The sequence below is a fragment of the Lissotriton vulgaris genome, chromosome 1_1 (assembly GCF_964263255.1).
Source record: "Lissotriton vulgaris chromosome 1_1, aLisVul1.2, whole genome shotgun sequence".
NCBI lineage: Eukaryota > Metazoa > Chordata > Amphibia > Caudata > Salamandridae > Lissotriton > Lissotriton vulgaris.
In genome coordinates this window covers 457,844,874-457,863,819 of record NC_141685.1, presented here as the reverse complement: position 1 = coordinate 457,863,819, position 18,946 = coordinate 457,844,874, and the positions used below count along the sequence as shown (strand labels likewise).

At 43.2% G+C, this 18,946-nt stretch overlaps 1 protein-coding gene across 2 annotated transcripts in view; it reads right to left on the bottom strand.

Annotated features, from left to right (window-relative positions):
• The window catches only part of DNAJC6 (DnaJ heat shock protein family (Hsp40) member C6), a 352,982-nt gene extending 334,339 nt beyond the window's left edge, over positions 1 to 18,643 (bottom strand). The window contains exon 1 of one of the 2 annotated variants that reach the window (XM_086953713.1): positions 18,595 to 18,643. In XM_086953713.1, coding sequence (XP_086809839.1) covers positions 18,595 to 18,616 — 22 coding nt within the window. In that variant the 5' untranslated portion in view covers positions 18,617 to 18,643. The remainder of the gene's footprint in view (positions 1 to 18,594) is intronic. The other variant, XM_086953706.1, reaches the window with a different exon arrangement.
• Positions 18,644 to 18,946: the final 303 nt, after the last annotated feature.

The window sequence follows — 18,946 nt, the reverse complement described above, 5'->3', positions numbered from 1 at the left end:
CACAAGTAATTACTGTAAATAAAGAAAGGAAAAGGTAGCCATTAGTGCTACTCTGGTTATTCCCATGTGAGTTACTTCACACATAAGGGAAGATTTTTCATCATTTGTTTTGAACAGCAGTCTCACTTAAAATTATAACATCTCGTATATATCGCATCATTTACTCAGGATTCCTACAATAGGTGGAAGAAAAACCACTTAAGCGTGTAGTGGATTATTTGCTTATGGCTTAGTTCAGCCAATTTAGATTAGCTGTGTATACAGTCCAAGTGTAAAAACCGGATAAATCTGAGGTATCTATAGAAACTCATAGTCAAGACTCATGTACATTAGTACTCACCCACCGCGTTCGTTCGGGGATGTTTTCAAGGAGTTTGAAATCAAATGCTAAAAAAGAGCGAGAAACGTCTCTGTTAGACGCCGAAACTATGGATGTATACAATAGTCCTAGACACAATGTAATACAGTTGAGGGTTCGAATTGAACCTACCCAAATTCGCTGTATCCAGCACGGAGAGATTAATCCTCTAACTGAGCGTGCCGCACGGCTTGCCAACTCCACTTGGCGTTATGGAATGCGGAAGCATACCGTCGCGACGTAGCTGCCCTGGTTACCAGGCAACTGACGTGAGTACGTCATCCGCAGGCCAAACATGCATGGCGTCCGGGGGGGTCGCTAGGAGACCAAGCGTGTCTCCCTGCTAAACAAAGATATGCGCACAGAGACAACGTGCAATACTTTGTATCGGGACCTTTCAATACTGTGGTATTATTGTTTGAAAAAAAGAGTGGATTGATGGTCATAATACTCGCAGGTATATCCTAGTGCTAAAAAAGCACAACCCAGCGCGATCCCTCGAGTAACCAACAGTCGAAGGAATGATAGACAGAGAAACAAAGGCAATGTGACTTGTAAGACATCTCGGCAAGTCCATCAGGGTTATGCATTAAAGGATTATTTATGTACATGCAGAAAACATTAGCATTTCATATATCACAAATAGATAGACTTAAGATTACATTATTTGATCAATATGCAGCAAGGTATTTCACAGGTTACACATAAAAAGAAAACTCAGCCATTGTAGAGTGTTGCCATCTGTCTTGTTATTTCCTCATATTCATTGAGCCCCTTGTTTACAGTATCGAAAGTGTGCATCCATTTGCATTCCCGTACACTTAAACAATTAGCAAAATCGCCTCCTCTTACATTGACCGTAACCTTCTCCAATACCCACCATTTTAAACTTTCAGGTGAGTGACCAAATCTTAAAAAATGTTTCACCAGTGGGGCTCCTTGTACTCTACAGCGAATCCTACTGCAATGCTGTAGGATTCTAGTTTTTACTTTTTGTATTGTTTGTCCTATGTACCAAAAGTCACAAGGGCACGCAATTACATATATGACTCCGGTTGTGTTGCAGTTGGTATGCTGTTTCATAATATGCGTGTAGTTATTATGAGTACACAACTTCAGTTCTTCTGTTAATTGACATGCTTTGCATGAGCCACATTTGTGGTGGCCTAATACAGGAGGTGTAATCCATAATGTAGACTGGGCATCTCTGGTTATGCTAGGTAATAGTGATTGAACTACATAGTCCCTAACACTTCTTCCCTTTTTGAAGGCAAACATAGGGGGAGTTGTGATCCCTATTTCATCAGCCACCAAGTGCCAATGTGAGTTTATGATCGTCTTAATTTCACTACCTTTAGTGTTAAATGTCGTGACACATGTCATCCTATCTTCAGTCCCATTGTTTTTGGTTTTTGGTTCCAAGAAAAATTCTCTGTGGCAGAACCAAGCCTTTTTTCTAGCTTTTTTGAGAAGTCGTTGTGGATAACCCCTCTCCAGTAGACGCTCCATTAGTGACATAGATTCATTGAAGAAATCCTCCTTACGGGTACAATTCCGGCGCAACCTCAGGAACTGACCATAAGGTAAATTGTCCCTGAGGTTGCGCGCATGAGGACTATTGTACCAAAGCAAGGTGTTTCTCTCGCTAGATTTTCTGTAGAGGGTGGTATGTAACAGCCCAGCTTCCTCAACTATACTGATGTCAAGGAAATTTATTTTCTTTTTGCTGTATTCGAGGGTAAACTGTATATCCTTGGATCGTTGGTTCAGCCACTCATGAAATTCTATTAAGATTTGTTCATTACCTTCCCAAATCATCAGGACATCATCGATATATCGACGCCATGTCCTGATGTTTGTAAAGTATGGGTTTGTGTCACTGTATATGAATTCTTTTTCATACGCATCCATGAAGAGTATGGCCAGGTCCGGGGCAAAGCTTGCCCCCATGGCCACTCCACGTGTCTGCACATAGTAGTCTCCCTCAAAGTAAATGAAATTCTTTCGCATGGCAATCTCAAGTAGGTCTAAAATAAATTGGGTAGGCACCTGACAAGGTTTAGGGCGTTCTTCCAGAACCCCTCTAATCACTTCAATAGCAGCTGTTTGGGGGATATTTGTGTAAAGCGATGCAACATCCATCGTGGCCAGAAAGTTCTTATTCTGGTCAAACATATATCCGTCAACCAGTTGGATCGCTTGCATGGTGTCTCTTACATAGGACATCGTTCCTTCCGCCGCTGGTTTTAGGAAGATATCAATAAATTTACATAAGGGTTCTAAAATAGACCCACAGCCAGACACAATGGGTCTGCCTCGGGGATTATTTAACCTCTTATGTACCTTTGGAAGTGTATAAATTGTAGGGAGCCTTGGATGATTATTGTTTAGAAAGGCGTATTCTTGTTTAGATAAATATTCCTCCTCCAGTGCTTTATCTGTGATTGACTTAATGTTCAATGCTATTTCTTTTGTCGGATCAGTTTTGAGTTTTTTGTAATTACCAGCTACTCCTAGTTGTGAAAGAATCTCTGATTTATAATCATCCCTCCCTTGGACAACAATGGCCCCGCCCTTGTCCGCCGGTTTTATGACAATATCCGTGTTCTGTTTCAAAGATTCAAGGGCTTGGCGTTCCGGTCTGCTGATATTGTATTTGGTATACTTCTTTTTAGAGAGTGTCTGATTTACGTCACACATCACCACCTGTTCAAAGGCTAAGATTTTGTGCGACATCATCTGGGCTGGTGGGGTGAAGGTTGATGGCGGTCGTAAACCAGTACTGGTAAATGTTGGTTGGAAGGGGACTTTATTAAAATATTGTTTTAGTCTGACTTTGCGAAAAAACTGATGTAGCTCTGTTTTTAAACTGAATGTGTTCGGTGGATTGGTAGGAACAAAGGACAGGCCCTTCTCAAGTACATTTAACTCCACTGGTTTCAGAGTGTATGATGATAAATTGGATTGGCCCCGTCCCCTGGGTCTCCCCCAGGGGCGGCCCCTGTTCTGATATCCTGCCCATGGGTCTCTCCTGTTCGTTATCAGAGTTACTGGTGGCTGAGGAGTCAGAGAAAGTGTTGTACTTCCTGAAGCCACCACGTCCTCTGGTAAAGAACCTGCCTTGGTTGTCTTGTTTATAATAGCCTTCGGCTAAGTATGGGTAAACTGCTTTTTTATCAAGGCTGGTTCTTTACCAGAGGACGTGGTGGCTTTAGGAAGTACAACACTTTCTCTGACTCCTCAGCCACCAGTAACTCTGATAACGAACAGGAGAGACTCAGTACTAGCCACCAATACTCTGAACAACAAAACACTTTTTTAGAGGAGGACCAATGGGCAGGATATCAGAACAGGGGCCGCCCCTGGGGGAGACCCAGGGGACGGGGCCAATCCAATTGGAACACAGGCAGGGGAACAGCTGCGAAGAAACAAGTTCGCTTCAACCAGGAAGCTCATGGAGAGATTCGAACCAGACGGCAGCATTACCAGTGGTAAATGTTGACTGTGAGAGCCCGATAATAAATTTATCATCATACACTCTGAAACCAGCGGAGTTAAATGTACTTGAGAAGGGCCTCTCCTTTGTTCCTACCAATCCACCGAACACATTCAGTTTAAAAACAGAGCTACATCAGTTTTTTCGCAAAGTCAGACTAAAACAATATTTTAATAAAGTCCCCTTCCAACCAACATTTACCAGTACTGGTTTACGACCGCCATCAACCTTCACCACACCAGCCCAGATGATGTCGCACAAAATCTTAGCCTTTGAACAGGTGGTGATGCGTGACGTAAATCAGACACTCTCTAAAAAGAAGTATACCAAATACAATATCAGCAGACAGGAACGCCAAGCCCTTGAATCTTTGAAACAGAACACGGATATTGTCATAAAACCGGCGGACAAGGGCGGGGCCATTGTTGTCCAAGGGAGGGATGATTATAAATCAGAGATTCTTTCACAACTAGGAGTAGCTGGTAATTACAAAAAACTCAAAACTGATCCGACAAAAGAAATAGCATTGAACATTAAGTCAATCACAGATAAAGCACTGGAGGAGGGATATTTATCTAAACAAGAATACGCCTTTCTAAACAATAATCATCCAAGGCTCCCTACAATTTATACACTTCCAAAGGTACATAAGAGGTTAAATAATCCCCGAGGCAGACCCATTGTGTCTGGCTGTGGGTCTATTTTAGAACCCTTATGTAAATTTATTGATATCTTCCTAAAACCAGCGGCGGAAGGAACGATGTCCTATGTAAGAGACACCATGCAAGCGATCCAACTGGTTGACGGATATATGTTTGACCAGAATAAGAACTTTCTGGCCACGATGGATGTTGCATCGCTTTACACAAATATCCCCCAAACAGCTGCTATTGAAGTGATTAGAGGGGTTCTGGAAGAACGCCCTAAACCTTGTCAGGTGCCTACCCAATTTATTTTAGACCTACTTGAGATTGCCATGCGAAAGAATTTCTTTTACTTTGAGGGAGACTACTATGTGCAGACACGTGGAGTGGCCATGGGGGCAAGCTTTGCCCCGGACCTGGCCATACTCTTCATGGATGCGTATGAAAAAGAATTCATATACAGTGACACAAACCCATACTTTACAAACATCAGGACATGGCGTCGATATATCGATGATGTCCTGATGATTTGGGAAGGTAATGAACAAATCTTAATAGAATTTCATGAGTGGCTGAACCAACGATCCAAGGATATACAGTTTACCCTCGAATACAGCAAAAAGAAAATAAATTTCCTTGACATCAGTATAGTTGAGGAAGCTGGGCTGTTGCATACCACCCTCTACAGAAAATCTAGCGAGAGAAACACGTTGCTTCGGTACAATAGTCATCATCCGCGCAACCTCAGGGTCAATTTACCTTATGTCAGTTCCTGAGGTTGCGCCGGAATTGTACCCGTAAGGAGGATTTCTTCAATGAATCTATGTCACTAATGGAGCGTCTACTGGAGAGGGTTATCCACAACGACTTCTCAAAAAAGCTAGAAAAAAGGCTTGGTTCTGCCACAGAGAATTTTTGTTGGAACCAAAAACCAAAAACAATGGGACTGAAGATAGGATGGCATGTGTCACGACATTTAACACTAAAAGTAGTGAAATTAAGAAGATCATAAACTCACATTGGCGCTTGGTGGCTGATGAAATAGGGATCACAACTCCCCCTATGTTTGCCTTCAAAAAGGGAAGAAGTGTTAGGGACTATGTAGTTCAATCACTATTACCTAGCATAACCAGAGATGCCCAGTCTACATTATGGAATACACCTCCTGTATTAGGCCACCACAAATGTGGCTCATGCAAAGCATGTCAATTAACAGAAGAACTGAAGTTGTGTACTCATAATAACTACACGCATATTATGAAACAGCATACCAACTGCAACACAACCGGAGTCATATATGTAATTGCGTGCCCTTGTGACTTTTGGTACATAGGACAAACAATACAAAAAGTAAAAACTAGAATCCTACAGCATTGCAGTAGGATTCGCTGTAGAGTACAAGGAGCCCCACTGGTGGAACATTTTTTAAGATTTGGTCACTCACCTGAAAGTTTAAAATGGTGGGTATTGGAGAAGGTTACGGTCAATGTAAGAGGAGGCAATTTTGCTAATTGTTTAAGTGTACGGGAATGCAAATGGATGCACACTTTCGATACTGTAAACAAGGGGCTCAATGAATATGAAGAAATAACGAGACAGATGGCAACACTCTACAATGGCTGAGTTTTCTTTTTATGTGTAACCTGTGAAATACCTTGCTGCATATTGATCAAATAATGTAATCTTAAGTCTATCTATTTGTGATATATGAAATGCTAATGTTTTCTGCATGTACATAAATAATCCTTTAATGCATAACCCTGATGGACTTGCCGAGATGTCTTACAAGTCACATTGTCTTTGTTTCTCTGTCTATCATTCCTTCGACTGTTGGTTACTCGAGGGATCGCGCTGGGTTGTGCTTTTTTAGCACTAGGATATACCTGCGAGTATTATGACCATCAATCCACTCGTTTTTTCAAACAATAATACCACAGTATTGAAAGGTCCCGATACAAAGTATTGCACCTTGTCTCTGTGCGCATATCTTTGTTTAGCAGGGAGACACGCTTGGTCTCCTAGCAAACCCCCGGATGCCACGCATGTTTGGCCTGCGGATGACGTACTCACGTCAGTTGCCTGGTAACCAGGGCAGCTACGTCGCGGCGGTATGCTTCCGCATTCCATAACGCCAAGTGGAGTTGGCAAGCCGTGCAGCACGCTCAGTTAGAGGATTAATCTCTCCGTGCTGGATACAGCGAATTTGGGTAGGTTCAATTCGAACCCTCAACTGTATTACATTGTGTCTAGGACTATTGTATACATCCATATTTTCGGCGTCTAACAGACGTTTCTCGCTCTTTTTTAGCATTTGATTTCAAAGTCCTTGAAAACATCCCCGAACGAACGCGGTGGGTGAGTACTAATGTACATGAGTCTTGACTAGGAGTTTGTATAGATACCTCAGATTTATCCAGTTTTTTCACTTGGACTGTATACACAGCTGATCTAAATTGGCGGAACTAAGCCATAAGCAAATAATCCACTACACGCTTAAGTGGTTTTTCTTCCACCTATTGTAGGAATCCTGAGTAAATGATGCGATATATACGAGATGTTATAATTTTAAGTGAGACTGCTGTTCAAAACAAATGATGAAAAATCTTCCCTTATGTGTGAAGTAACTCACATGGGAATAACCAGAGTAGCACTAATGGCTACCTTTTCCTTTCTTTATTTACAGTAATAACTTGTGAACTACTTATTTCCGAGTGCGGACCAAACGTCGCACTGATGTTGATGCACCACAAAAGGGTGAGTGCAATTCCATGACCCTCACAAATGGACTCATTTGATATGATTTAGTGATACTTAGCCCCATTTTTTCATTTATCATTACAGGTGCCCAATGATAATGGTTTTTAACCTACGTGCACTCTGAAAGAATTTTTGAACCTTCCCCCCCCAATCCCGTCCTGATGAAGACCCGTTGTTGAGGACTTGAACCACCCGTTTTATGGTTGGGTCGAAACGTCGACGACAATTCCCTGTGGGAGCCTGCACCTGCTGACCCCTGCCCCCTGCCCCAATTCCAAATCCCCTTGCCAACTGTGCAAATTAAGGACTACGGAACTGTATATAGCATACAAGCTAGTAAAAAAGAAGTACATTTTTTACAAGCGTTTTCTAGGGCAGGCTCCTTTTTCTTGTATATAAATGACCTACACTATGTTTCTCTGATCCTCTTGATCATTCACTTGAGCACACACTTTAATCTTTCTCTGTGCACGTTTCTCTTTTATTGTAGAAATATATCTTGGTTTATTATTAATGTAAATATATGTATAAAGATACGTTGAATTTGAAACTTTGTTGTACTGTACATTAAACATGCCAATCTGATTGGACTTTTCCCAGTTCTAATGGTTTGTTGGTGCTTACTGTATGATATCTTGTCAATGTGGGCTAGTATTACCTATTAAACTAACAATACAGATTCAGTCTTGGTTTGAAGAAAATTAACTTAACCGAATGCAATATTTGTTTTATATGTCAAATATATGTCGAGGACCAACTGTTTTCTATACTATTGAATACCCAGGTCCTTTGACTATACTGGGTCAACCCCTGTTTGATAACAATTTCCATCTATATTTCTGAACAGAAGTCGTAGCCTAGTGTTCTTTCGTTCTATTTCACCACTGTATCTTTCACTCACATTTTGGTCACTTCCAATTTTTTCTCATTCTGTCAGTTTTATCCTAATTTTCTCCATATTTCTAATTCTTGTCCTCTTTCTCGTGCGCTTTCCTCTTCCCTGTGTGTCTCTTTCGCTCCCTCTGTTTCGCTCTCTACGGTCCCCTTTTTAGGACTATTTCATTCTTTCTACATTTTTGTTTCTCCTTTAATCCTCGTTTTTGTCTGACTTTCTCTCCCTCCCCTCCTGTTTTCAGCAGTTTTAATATTTAAATAAAACACAACACCAATAGTTGTCTTTAGTCTCAACTCTGACGACTTTTTACCGAACCGGTGACTCGCATGCATTAGTAGCGAAGGACGACCAAATGCCCTCTTCCCAGTGCCTAGAACCTGTAACACAGACTACATCTCTTTCCTCTTCAACTTACATCTTATTGCCGTGGTGCGCCTTTATTTTCATTGCAACTTACTCTTTTCAGTCTTTATTTTTTGTGATAAGGCCACCAGAATTTCGAATTGCCTCAATAGCTAGTCTGCTCATTTCGACCTATAAATGGCGAGAATTGCCTCACAGGGCCTGGCTCACAGTCGCTGTGCAAAACCCTAGTAATGTTGATGACGATCTCACTACTGCATTTTTTTGGGGCTTTGAGCTGGGGACCCAAGAACATCTATCATCAAATAGAACCCCCAGGTATGTAAAAACTGTCCCTCTGGACACCTCAGCCCCATTGTAGTAAAAGGTTTTAACTTTATTCTTATGTTGACCCATAGTCAAGACGTGGGATTTGGAAATATTTACCACCAAGTTCAGGGAGTTCATAAAGGTCCCAAATGCATCTAAAAGTCTCTGAAGACCTAACGGAGTTCGTGCTAGTAACACGGCATCGTCCGCGTATAGAAGGACCGGAATGGTCCTATTACCTACACGCGGGATGTCCAAGCTAGACTTATCTAGTGTTTTACCTAGGGCATTAATATATAGCGTAAAAAGTAGAGGGGCCAATGTACAGCCTTGGCGAACACCTCTACCAGACTTAAAGTGTTGTGTGCATTTGCCCTCCTGAGTAACCCCGACAGCCACAGAAAGATCCGATGTAGGTCAGCTATGAAATAAACCAGGCCGGGATCAATCCATATATCAAGTAAAATGGACCATAGCCTTGATCTGTTCACAAGATCAAAGAGGACGATAGATCCATAAAGCCCATGTATATGGAGCCCTTGGAGCTACAGTGTATTTGTTTGTCAGTAGATACAGATTAAGGCACTTGTCCATGGTGCTTCTGCCTGGTCTAAAACCATACTGAAGGTTGGATAGAACCCCATTTTCATTTACCCAATCGGTGATTTTGACCAAAATCACCTTACCTAGGACGTTAACCGCAGACTCCATCAGTGAAATGTGCTTGTGGCACCTGGGGTCCCCTCTCTGCCCCTTTTTGAAAACTGGAATGATAATAGCCTGGGACCATGAAGTCGGGAACCCCTTGACAACTGTGGAGTTAAAGACATTAGTTAAAATTTTAGCCCAGAATTTGGCATCACCCTTATAGAAGTCAACAGGGACACCATCAGGGCCAGGTGCCTTGTTACTAGATTAATATATTATTGCCCTCTCCACGTCTTCTTCTTTAAAGACCAACAAAGGTAAATCGTTACCAGTGTATGGAAAAGACTCGTCTAGCTTGTTTGACCCATAGATGCCCTCGAAATGGGAAAGCCACTGGTCCTCTGAGATGTTAGTTTCCAGGCTACCATTCTCCTGCCCCGAAAAAAGAAGACCATTACCAATAGCCCAAAACTTTGAGCTGTATTTCTGCGGACATTAAAGCATTCCAGGCCTCTGATTTGATCTCGTTTTTGCGGGAAAAGTCTGCAGTTTTGTATTCTTTTCTGCGTCTAATTAACTGTGCCCTGTCTCTGGGTTTGGTTTGCAATGCTTTTATAAAATTTTGGTGAGCTCTAGAGCATTTAGAATCGAACCACCTTTCCCCTAGATTAGGCTTGGATTTACTTGTAATAGTTAATTCCGTTGCAACCTGCCCACAAATGGTTTCAAAGGCTTTAATAACTATATCCTCTAGGGTAGAACAATCAACACATTTTGCAATGTCATACTTAACCTTCCTAAATATATTAGCAAAGAAAAAAATCGGGGATTTTAGCCTCCTCCCTTGGTCTCTATATAACAGGGTTAGGCCCCCTGTCCTTGCCTGGGGCGCACAGAAGGTCCATACCTATATCTAGCTCAAGGATAACAGGGTTGTGATCACTGAAGGGAGGGAGCCTCACGTTATAAAATACTACATTCGCTAACAAAGAGGGGGATACAAATATATAATCAATAATAGTCTCGCTATCCCTCACCTTAAAAGTTGCTACCCTCTCACTAAAATCATGAAAACATGGTCATAGAGATTGGCACCTGAGAGGAGATCCTCCAGAGCCTTCCCTTTGGGTGTGTGTTCAAAATGAGGTGGCGACGAATGGTCCGGACCAAAGGCATCGTCAATTTGACAATTAAGATCACACAAATGAACATTAAAATCGCCAATGAATATAGTATAAAAAAAAAGGTGGTTTGCTGTAAACTATATGTATCTAAAAAACATTTCAGATAAAGGAGATGCTCATTGCTAAATTCACATTCCCCAGAATTATTGAAATTAATTAGCAATATTTTAGGGTAATTAGGGGTAGTTAGTTCAGCTAACAAACAATTATGAGAAGTTACCTCCAACAACTTTACAGACCCTTTTAACCTTAAAGAGAAGAGGAGCATTAAACCACCCTTAGCTCTACCTGCCGGCGTTGGGCGAGCAGGCGAGAAATAGGATTTAAATCCATCTAACCAGAAATTGCTCTCCTTATCCCATGTCTCCTGGAGGGCTATAAGGTCATAATTTTTAATAAACATCAACCAGCTGGGATCCTCCCTTTTTGATCGTAGCCCTGCAATATTCCAGCTAATTATGCTACAGTTGAGACCAGCATCAACATCTATAATTTGAGGTTTGGGACTAGGTTCCCGAGGGCAAACGTGGGAAAACTCTAGTCAGTCATTCTCATCTAACTGGGACAGTAGAGAGAACCTATTAGAGAAGACTAAACCCGGCCCTCTATGACTAGTCTGAGTATGAGATGCTTGGTGGGGTAATATGTCTCTGACATTAACACATTCGAGTTTGGGTTCAGTGTCATTGTATTTTACAAGGCTCGGAGGGGCCTGAGGTGGCCTCCTTGAAAACGCCTCTGAGTGGGTCATAACGGCTGCAGTTGTGCGTCTAAGGGGGGGATAAAAGAATCCCAGCGGCAGGGCCCTAGTACCCACTCCCCCTTCTCCAACTTTGAGCCATCCCAAAACAATCTATCAGCAGTACCTCGTTTATTAAAATTAACAATTACACAATCCCCTTCTACTTGTTTTGGGAAATTGCCTATCCACACTACCCGCCTAGCCATTATGATGTTTGGGGAAATGTTAGTGTTTCCAGAGCAATAAAGAGCACATTATTTTTTAGTTTTTCGTATCAAATCTGCAGTGGATTCTTCCTCTTTGTTACCCAGTGGTGGAACCCTTACAAGAACCACAACCAAAGGGGTTGCTTCTGGAGGGAGGTTAATATTAGGTTGCTTAGTTTTAGTACTCCTCTCGCGTGGGGCGGGGAGCTCCCTGTTTACCGAGGTTTGAGTATAATCCATTGCATCCACAGGGTTCCGATTGATACTGCTGGGATTCCCCCATCTCCCAGTGCGGCCCCAGCAACCACTAACACTAGGAAGCCCTAAATCACTTTTCACTTGTTGTGGAGGAGTTATGTGAGCACCCCTACCATCCTCGCCCATACATACACCAACGTCTAGATTAGGTTTAGGGGGCTCAGTTAATTTAGACGGAACATGTGCTAAGTTTGGAGCTGTTAAAAAAGAGTTAATACGTTCGCATTTTTCCAGTATACCAGCTACACAAGTGTTCAATGTATCAATGATATCTTTCGCAACGCTGGTCAAAACAGATTCCAAACGAGAAGTAAAACTCTCTTCCACCATGTTCCGAACTGTCACATTTGGGAGGAATTATTACTTTTTGGGCCTTTGTCCGGTTTACTCGTTTTCCTGATTAATTTCTTTTTCACAATGTTTTGCCTGTGGGGGTGCCCCTTGGGTACCAGTTTATGGGCTGGTGAAGAAATGTAGTTACATTCGCCAAACCCCCTGCCTCAATAGCATCAGGAATAGGTCCAAGTACACTAGTTGAAGTTGTTAAAAGAACTAGCGGCTCCAATGGAACTGGATTTTTCACCACAGAATCTGGTGTAATAGCCCCAGCAACTGACTCTTGACTCAAGTCCAAACCTAGTTCCTTTTCTGCGTTGGCTGCCGCTTGAGTGGAACATCTACTCGAGCAGCAGAAGGAAGCCGCGCCCTCTTGTGCGGTTCGCATTGAACTATGCTTACAATATGTGACAGCTGCCCCAAATATTGTTGAAACTTCAATGAATATTGCATTTGCTCTCCTGTAGTTTTTACCATGCATACTCTGTCACACTCTTCCTCAATGCGAAGGCCCAGCACCTCTCTACCGCCCAATTGTCCCGTCTGAAATAAACTATTGTCCACCTCTCATATCATCTTTGCTTGCCGTCCTGCCCTGGACTCTGCCTCATTAATGCCCATGCTTTAGGGGTTATTGCCCCTATCTGTCCCTGGGGGGCAGACAGACTATATCCATTTTTGAGGGGGCAGATTGGGGGGCTAGTTCCCCTCATATGCCCCCAGTGTGGGCAGAAGGACTGTCCCTGTATTGTTTGGTGTTGGGGGTGTTAGCATTGTGCATTTTATGCAGCTCCCATCCCTACATATTCCAGAAAAAGAATCCCTGGGGCCTAGTGGGCTGTCTATCCTCCTGGGGATGGGCATATCAGGGGCTAGTGTGTCCATTTGCCCCCCAGGAGGGGCAGAAGGACTTCTGTGTACATTTATTTGGGGTGGACATGGTCTTGCCCCACCCCTTTAATTTAAAAGAAATCCCCGGAGTCTAGTGAGCTTTCTGCCCCACTGGGGTCAGATCACAGTTAATAACCCCTATCTGCCTCCAGGATGGGCAGAAAGACTGTCCCTGTTTTATCTTACATAGTTCAAAAAATGAATACCTAGGGTCTAGTGGGCTTTCTGCCACCCCTGGGGGGCATATTGGAGGGTTCTTTTCCCCATCTTCCCCCTGGGGGGGGGCAATAAGACTGATCGGGCACAAACATATGGGGGGGGGGCAAAAGCCCATGCCCAAGTGGCCGCTCTACCCTCCATTGTGCCTAATGGAGTGGATCCCTGCTTGGGGAATCACCCTCCTTTGGCGATCCCCAAGCAGGGATCCACTAGGTAAGGGTACCATTAGAAAGGGGAGATTCTCTCCTTTCCATTAGTACCTCTCCCATCTGCCTAGGTTCTCAGGGCAGAGATAGCCTCACAAGCACATAGTCAGTGAAAGTGAAATGAGCTGATCAGGTCATTTCACTTTCAATGTAATGACGTTCGCAAGCCATGTGCGCCGATCATCATTACACTAAAAACAAATGCCTCGGGCAGCTGGGGAAGCTCTTCCCCGATCTCTCGTGGCTAAAAAACTGAAAAGGAAATCCCTCTGCTGTTTATAGCAGAGGGATTTCTGACTGGTGTGCCGAGGACATAACGGTTATGTCCTCGGCACACCAGCATCACCGCCGAGGACGTAACCTTTACGTCCTCAGCATGGAAGGGGTTAAAGTAACGTCATAGTTAGGTGAATTTCTCAGTGACAAAATTCATTTTTTTAACTAAAAAAGCCTCAGAAATTCAGCAGTTATAGCTAGCAGCACTAACTATAACGTGTGCCCTGCCATGCACTGCTTATGACCTCACATATGACATCACTCATGACATCTTCTATGACATAATTTATGACATCACTGCTGACATTTCAAACAACATCATTGATGACATTATCCACACTTTGTTTTCCCACATTTTGTCTATAAATTACTATTCATTATAGACAAGTAAGTATAAAACTGCTAAGGTGAATATCAGCCATCATTACTCCCATCACAGACACAACTAACTTCGATGTAGAAAGCATGCATCATGTGCAACATTGGCCCTATGCCATACACTTTACAGCAAGCATAGTTCACATTAGCAATCAACTAGAGATATATAGGAAGTCCTCATTGAGTACAGTGTTCAATCATTCAAAACGTTTTTATGAAGCATGGCTACTCAGCAGTCAAAGAGCCCGTCTTGAGTCCCTTTCTGAATTCCGAGAAAGAGGATGATGTTCCAGGACTTGGTGATGACGAAGGAGATGGAACGTCCTCCACTGTAGTTCCGGATGATGCGGGGAGTGTGTGTGAGGGCGAGGGAGGCAGAGTGCCGGTGTCTGGAGGGTTGGTGGAAGTTCAGGTGGTGGTTGATGCATGCTGGTCCTTGGTCATGGAGGGCTTTGTAGGTGTGTATCAGCTTCTTGAACATGCATCTTTTCTGGATGGGGAGGCAGTGGAGGTTCCTGACATGGGGCTGATGGGAGTTCACTTGGGGAGGTTGAGGATGAGTCTGGCAGCTGAGTTCTGAAGTCTCTTCAGGAGTTGGGTGGTAATTTGCACATACAGAATAGGGCTAGAGTGATGGTTTTCTTGGTGCTGACGAGGAGCCATCTTAAGATCTTACAGAGCATGAGGAGGGTGTGGAAGCAGGTGGAAGAGAATGCATTGATTTGGCATTTTATGGCGAGTTTGATGTCCAGGATGATGCCAAGGTTGTGGACATGGTCCATTGGTGTGGATCCGAGTTCGGAGGACCACCAGGTGTTGTTCCACTGTGAGGTGTTCCCAAAAATCAGTACTTCCATCTTGTCCGTGTGAAGCTTCAAACAGTTGATATTTATCCGGTCGGCTACACTTGTTATGCAGTTGTCGAAGTTGGTCCTAGTGATGGAGGGGTCTTCTGAGAGTGAGAGGATGAGATGGATGTCATCTGCGTAGGATCTGATGATTGAGGTCATGTGTTCTGATGATGTTAGCCAGGGCATCATGTAGGTGTTGAACCTTGAGGGCCGCCACAGATAATACTCTTGGGTTCCAAAATGAAGGGTGGTAGGAGGATTATCTGGGTTTGTCCTGTGAGGAAGGATGCAATCCACTTGAGGGCGTCTCCCTGGATCCTGATGTGATGGAGTCTCTTGAGTGTGTGGTGGGATATGGTCTCAAATGCTGCTGAGTGATCGAGGAGGATCAGGGCCAGTGTTTCTCCCGGTCAAGGAAGGTTCTGATGTTGTCCGTGGCAGGGATTAGAGTGGTCTTGTTGCTTTGATTGATGCAGAATTCAGAATGGGAGGTTTCCAGCAGGTTGTTTATCTGCAAGTGAGTTGGCGGTTGATGGTCTTTTTGAGTACTTTGGTGGGGAAGGGGAGCAGAGAGTTGGGGTGGTAGTTTTAGAGTTTGCTGGGGTCGGCGGAGGGTTTCTTGAGAGGGGTCTGACTTCTGCATTTTTCCATCTGTGGAGATGAGTTTGCCGCTGATTTCCATGCTCCCAAGGTTGAAGAGGTGGTGGGGGCAGGAGTCCGTGGCTGCTCCATAGTGGATGGAGCTCATGGTGGCTGTGGTGCTCTAAGTGGTGAGCTGTTCCCATAAAGTGAGCGGGTGGTTGTGGGAGGAGTCAGTCGACGTGATGATGTTGTAGAGGTTGGTGGGTTGGGGTTCGAAGTTACTGTAGATGGTGGATATCTTGTGGAAGTAGTCCACCAATGCATTACAGAGTTCCTGGGAAGGGGAGATTGTATTCTGGGTGGCTGACGGGTTTGACAGTGCTGAAGAGTTCCTTGCTATGGTTTGTGCTAGTTTTGGAGGCGGTCTACCAGGGCCCCTCTTCTCATGTCTTTTAAGGGTCGGTGGTATTTGTTAAGGGCTGACTCGAAGGTGATTCAGTCTGTCGGGACTCTGCTGGTGCGCCATCTTCTTTCTAGCCGTTTGCAGTTGCGTTTCATAGTCCTGAGTTCTGGTGTACACCAACTGGTTTGTTTCGTGGATCTGCTGGTCTTGGCTGACTTGAAGGGGCTGAATTTATAAACAACTGTTTAGAGAAAGCCAAATTCCTAAAAATATAAAAATGTCAGTTCCAAAATAAATGGCCTAGTATGGAAAGCTTTTATCTGTATTGAACACCTGAAACTCATCGAACCAACATTGACAAATGAAGTTGATATCAGTAGAGAACTGGGAACTGTAAACAGTGCTTACTCTATGGAGAGGGTATACTTTATATCACATGGCTTGCAAACAGTAAAACTTTCATAAGAAATATACCACAGAGTATTTAAAAGTATCAACGAAAAACAGTGTACACTCTATGCAAACGTTGTGAAAAAAAGACAATGTTTGCTCAAAATAATCAATATCTGAAGGTGGTAAACATCCTACTACCTGCACCCTTTATACTGTTGTGAAAACTTTACAATTAGCCCATCTTCTGAAGCAAACAAGCACCTGTATATAGGTTAGTACCTGGTGCACACCGTCTTATAAGCTATGTAGAAAGTGTCCTGCTGACACAATGCTGTCTAATAACTCAAGACTGCTTACAAAAGTTAGTACCTACTACATAGAATCTTACTCCTGTTGAAAACTTTTTCTGCAGTACCAAAAAACCTGTGCAGAACATAATGAACACAAGTCATCAACTATCACCAGCACACAGAGGTACTCTTGAATACAAAGTTTTATAACATGTTTAATACCTCTACACACCTATTGTGCATTAGGAACAAATGTGATTTGTAAACACTTACACCTATTAGCTGAACCCATGCTGTACAAAATTAGGTAACCTAGAAATATGGTACTTACTTGCCACTATGTAAACTATAAAACAAAGTAGCACATTCATTGGATGAGGTCATCATTGATGTCATCAATTATGTAATTTGAGATGTCATCAGTGATGTCATAGAAGATCTCATCAGTGATGTCATTGGTGAGGTCCTAAGCAATGCATGGCTGGAGGAGTAAGTTATATTCAGAGTTGCTAACTATAACTGCTGAATTTCTGTGTTGTTTTTTTTTAGCTCAAAACGTTAATGTTGTACCTGAGAAATTAATTTAACTAGAACCTTATCATAACCTTTAGTTTACTTAATTAGGAAGAGTGGGGTTTGTTTCTCCAAAACTACTGACTGACCCAAAGTTATTAACAAAACAAAAACTGCCCTTTTAATGGACACTCGGATCTAACTATAACTACAGAGGCACTGTTCCTGACTCAGTAATGTGTGTTTGTATGCATATCTGTCTATCTATATACATGTATTACCACATGGTGAATAGTCATGGCTAATAAGAAGCAAAGACTTCCTTCACTGGATCATTATGCCCCCCCAGCCCCACTCCCCTTGTCCCCCAACAATGGCATATTACATCCTGCATATATCTTTAAGCCATGCCATTTTTTCATGTAAATCTGTTTTTTAACTATTTAACCAAAACTAGGGTGCAAGAGGTTACATTTTTAGAGCAAGGTACAATCATATGGAGGAGGCCTTGTGGCTTTTAGTTGTCTACAGGAGTATGTAAATTGTAACATGCAATCTATGAGGCAGTAAACTGAGTTTTTCTAGTGTGCATTTAACTATAGGCAAATAAACTAGAATGTGAACTGTGCACTGTAGTAATATATCTGAACGTGTGAGTAATAGTACAATTGATTTAATTGCTCTAAATATATGAACACATCATACACACACACAAGCAGCACTTTAAATACAAAGACATTTTGAGTGGGCTTCCAATTTTTTTTTGCTGGGGGCTTCTCCTCATTCCACATCGGCACACATGGTGATGAAGGTCAAAGCGTGACACAACCAGGAAGGGAAAACAATTCTGCAATTGCATCAAGTCAAACCCAGAGATTTAAAACCAATAATGTGTACCTATACTGGCTGAAGAGAAATCCACTGGGGATGCTAAAATAATCTCGCGCCTCGGGGACACGGTACATCCCTGCCTAGAAGAGCTCCGCTGGCTCAGACCGAGGCTCTGCATCTCCTCGATGACTTGTAATCGAAGGACACGGCGCAGCTGTATACGAAACGCCGTGTCACGCGACGGCAGCTTCCTCTGCCGGTCATCGGAGCATTTCTGCCTGCGTATTTTAGGGGCTCGAGGCTCGGAATTCCTCTAGGGTTTTTTACGCTGCAAACATCTTACGAGGCGGAACCGAGGGCTCCTGAGGAGCCAAATTGGTTAAAAAAAAAAAAATACAAAAAAAAATGAATCTGCACTGCTTATTAATCAGCAGTCCTCCCCTGCAGCAGTGCCTGTTTTGGAGGTGAGCCGCAGATTGCTGTAAAGCACTGCTGCCTGCCTCTACTGCAGCATCACTTTCCGTGAGTAGAGCCCGGCGCTGAGCCACCCCTTCTTCCCCCGTACCTTCAGATGCAGCCCCTTCCATGCTCGTCTTCCTTCCTCCCGTTGACGATCAGCATCAGTCCCCCGTGCTGTGAGACACGCCGGTTTTTGATTCGCTATGCATCACTGGTCAAAGGTCACCGAGGCGATGACCATCAAGCGAGGGCACCCTGTGGGAAATTGCTCTCAAGTGCACACGAGGATATTATGGAGCAGGGAATCATGGGGGTAAAGGATGGGACAGAGAAGCAGGCAATCACCATTACCCATTAGCCGCAAAACCTGGCCTGGAATTAAAACCGGAGTAAAATGTATGCTCCTTTAAAATAATCTAGTTAGCGGCTCATGCTAAAGTTTTTAATTGGCCACATTC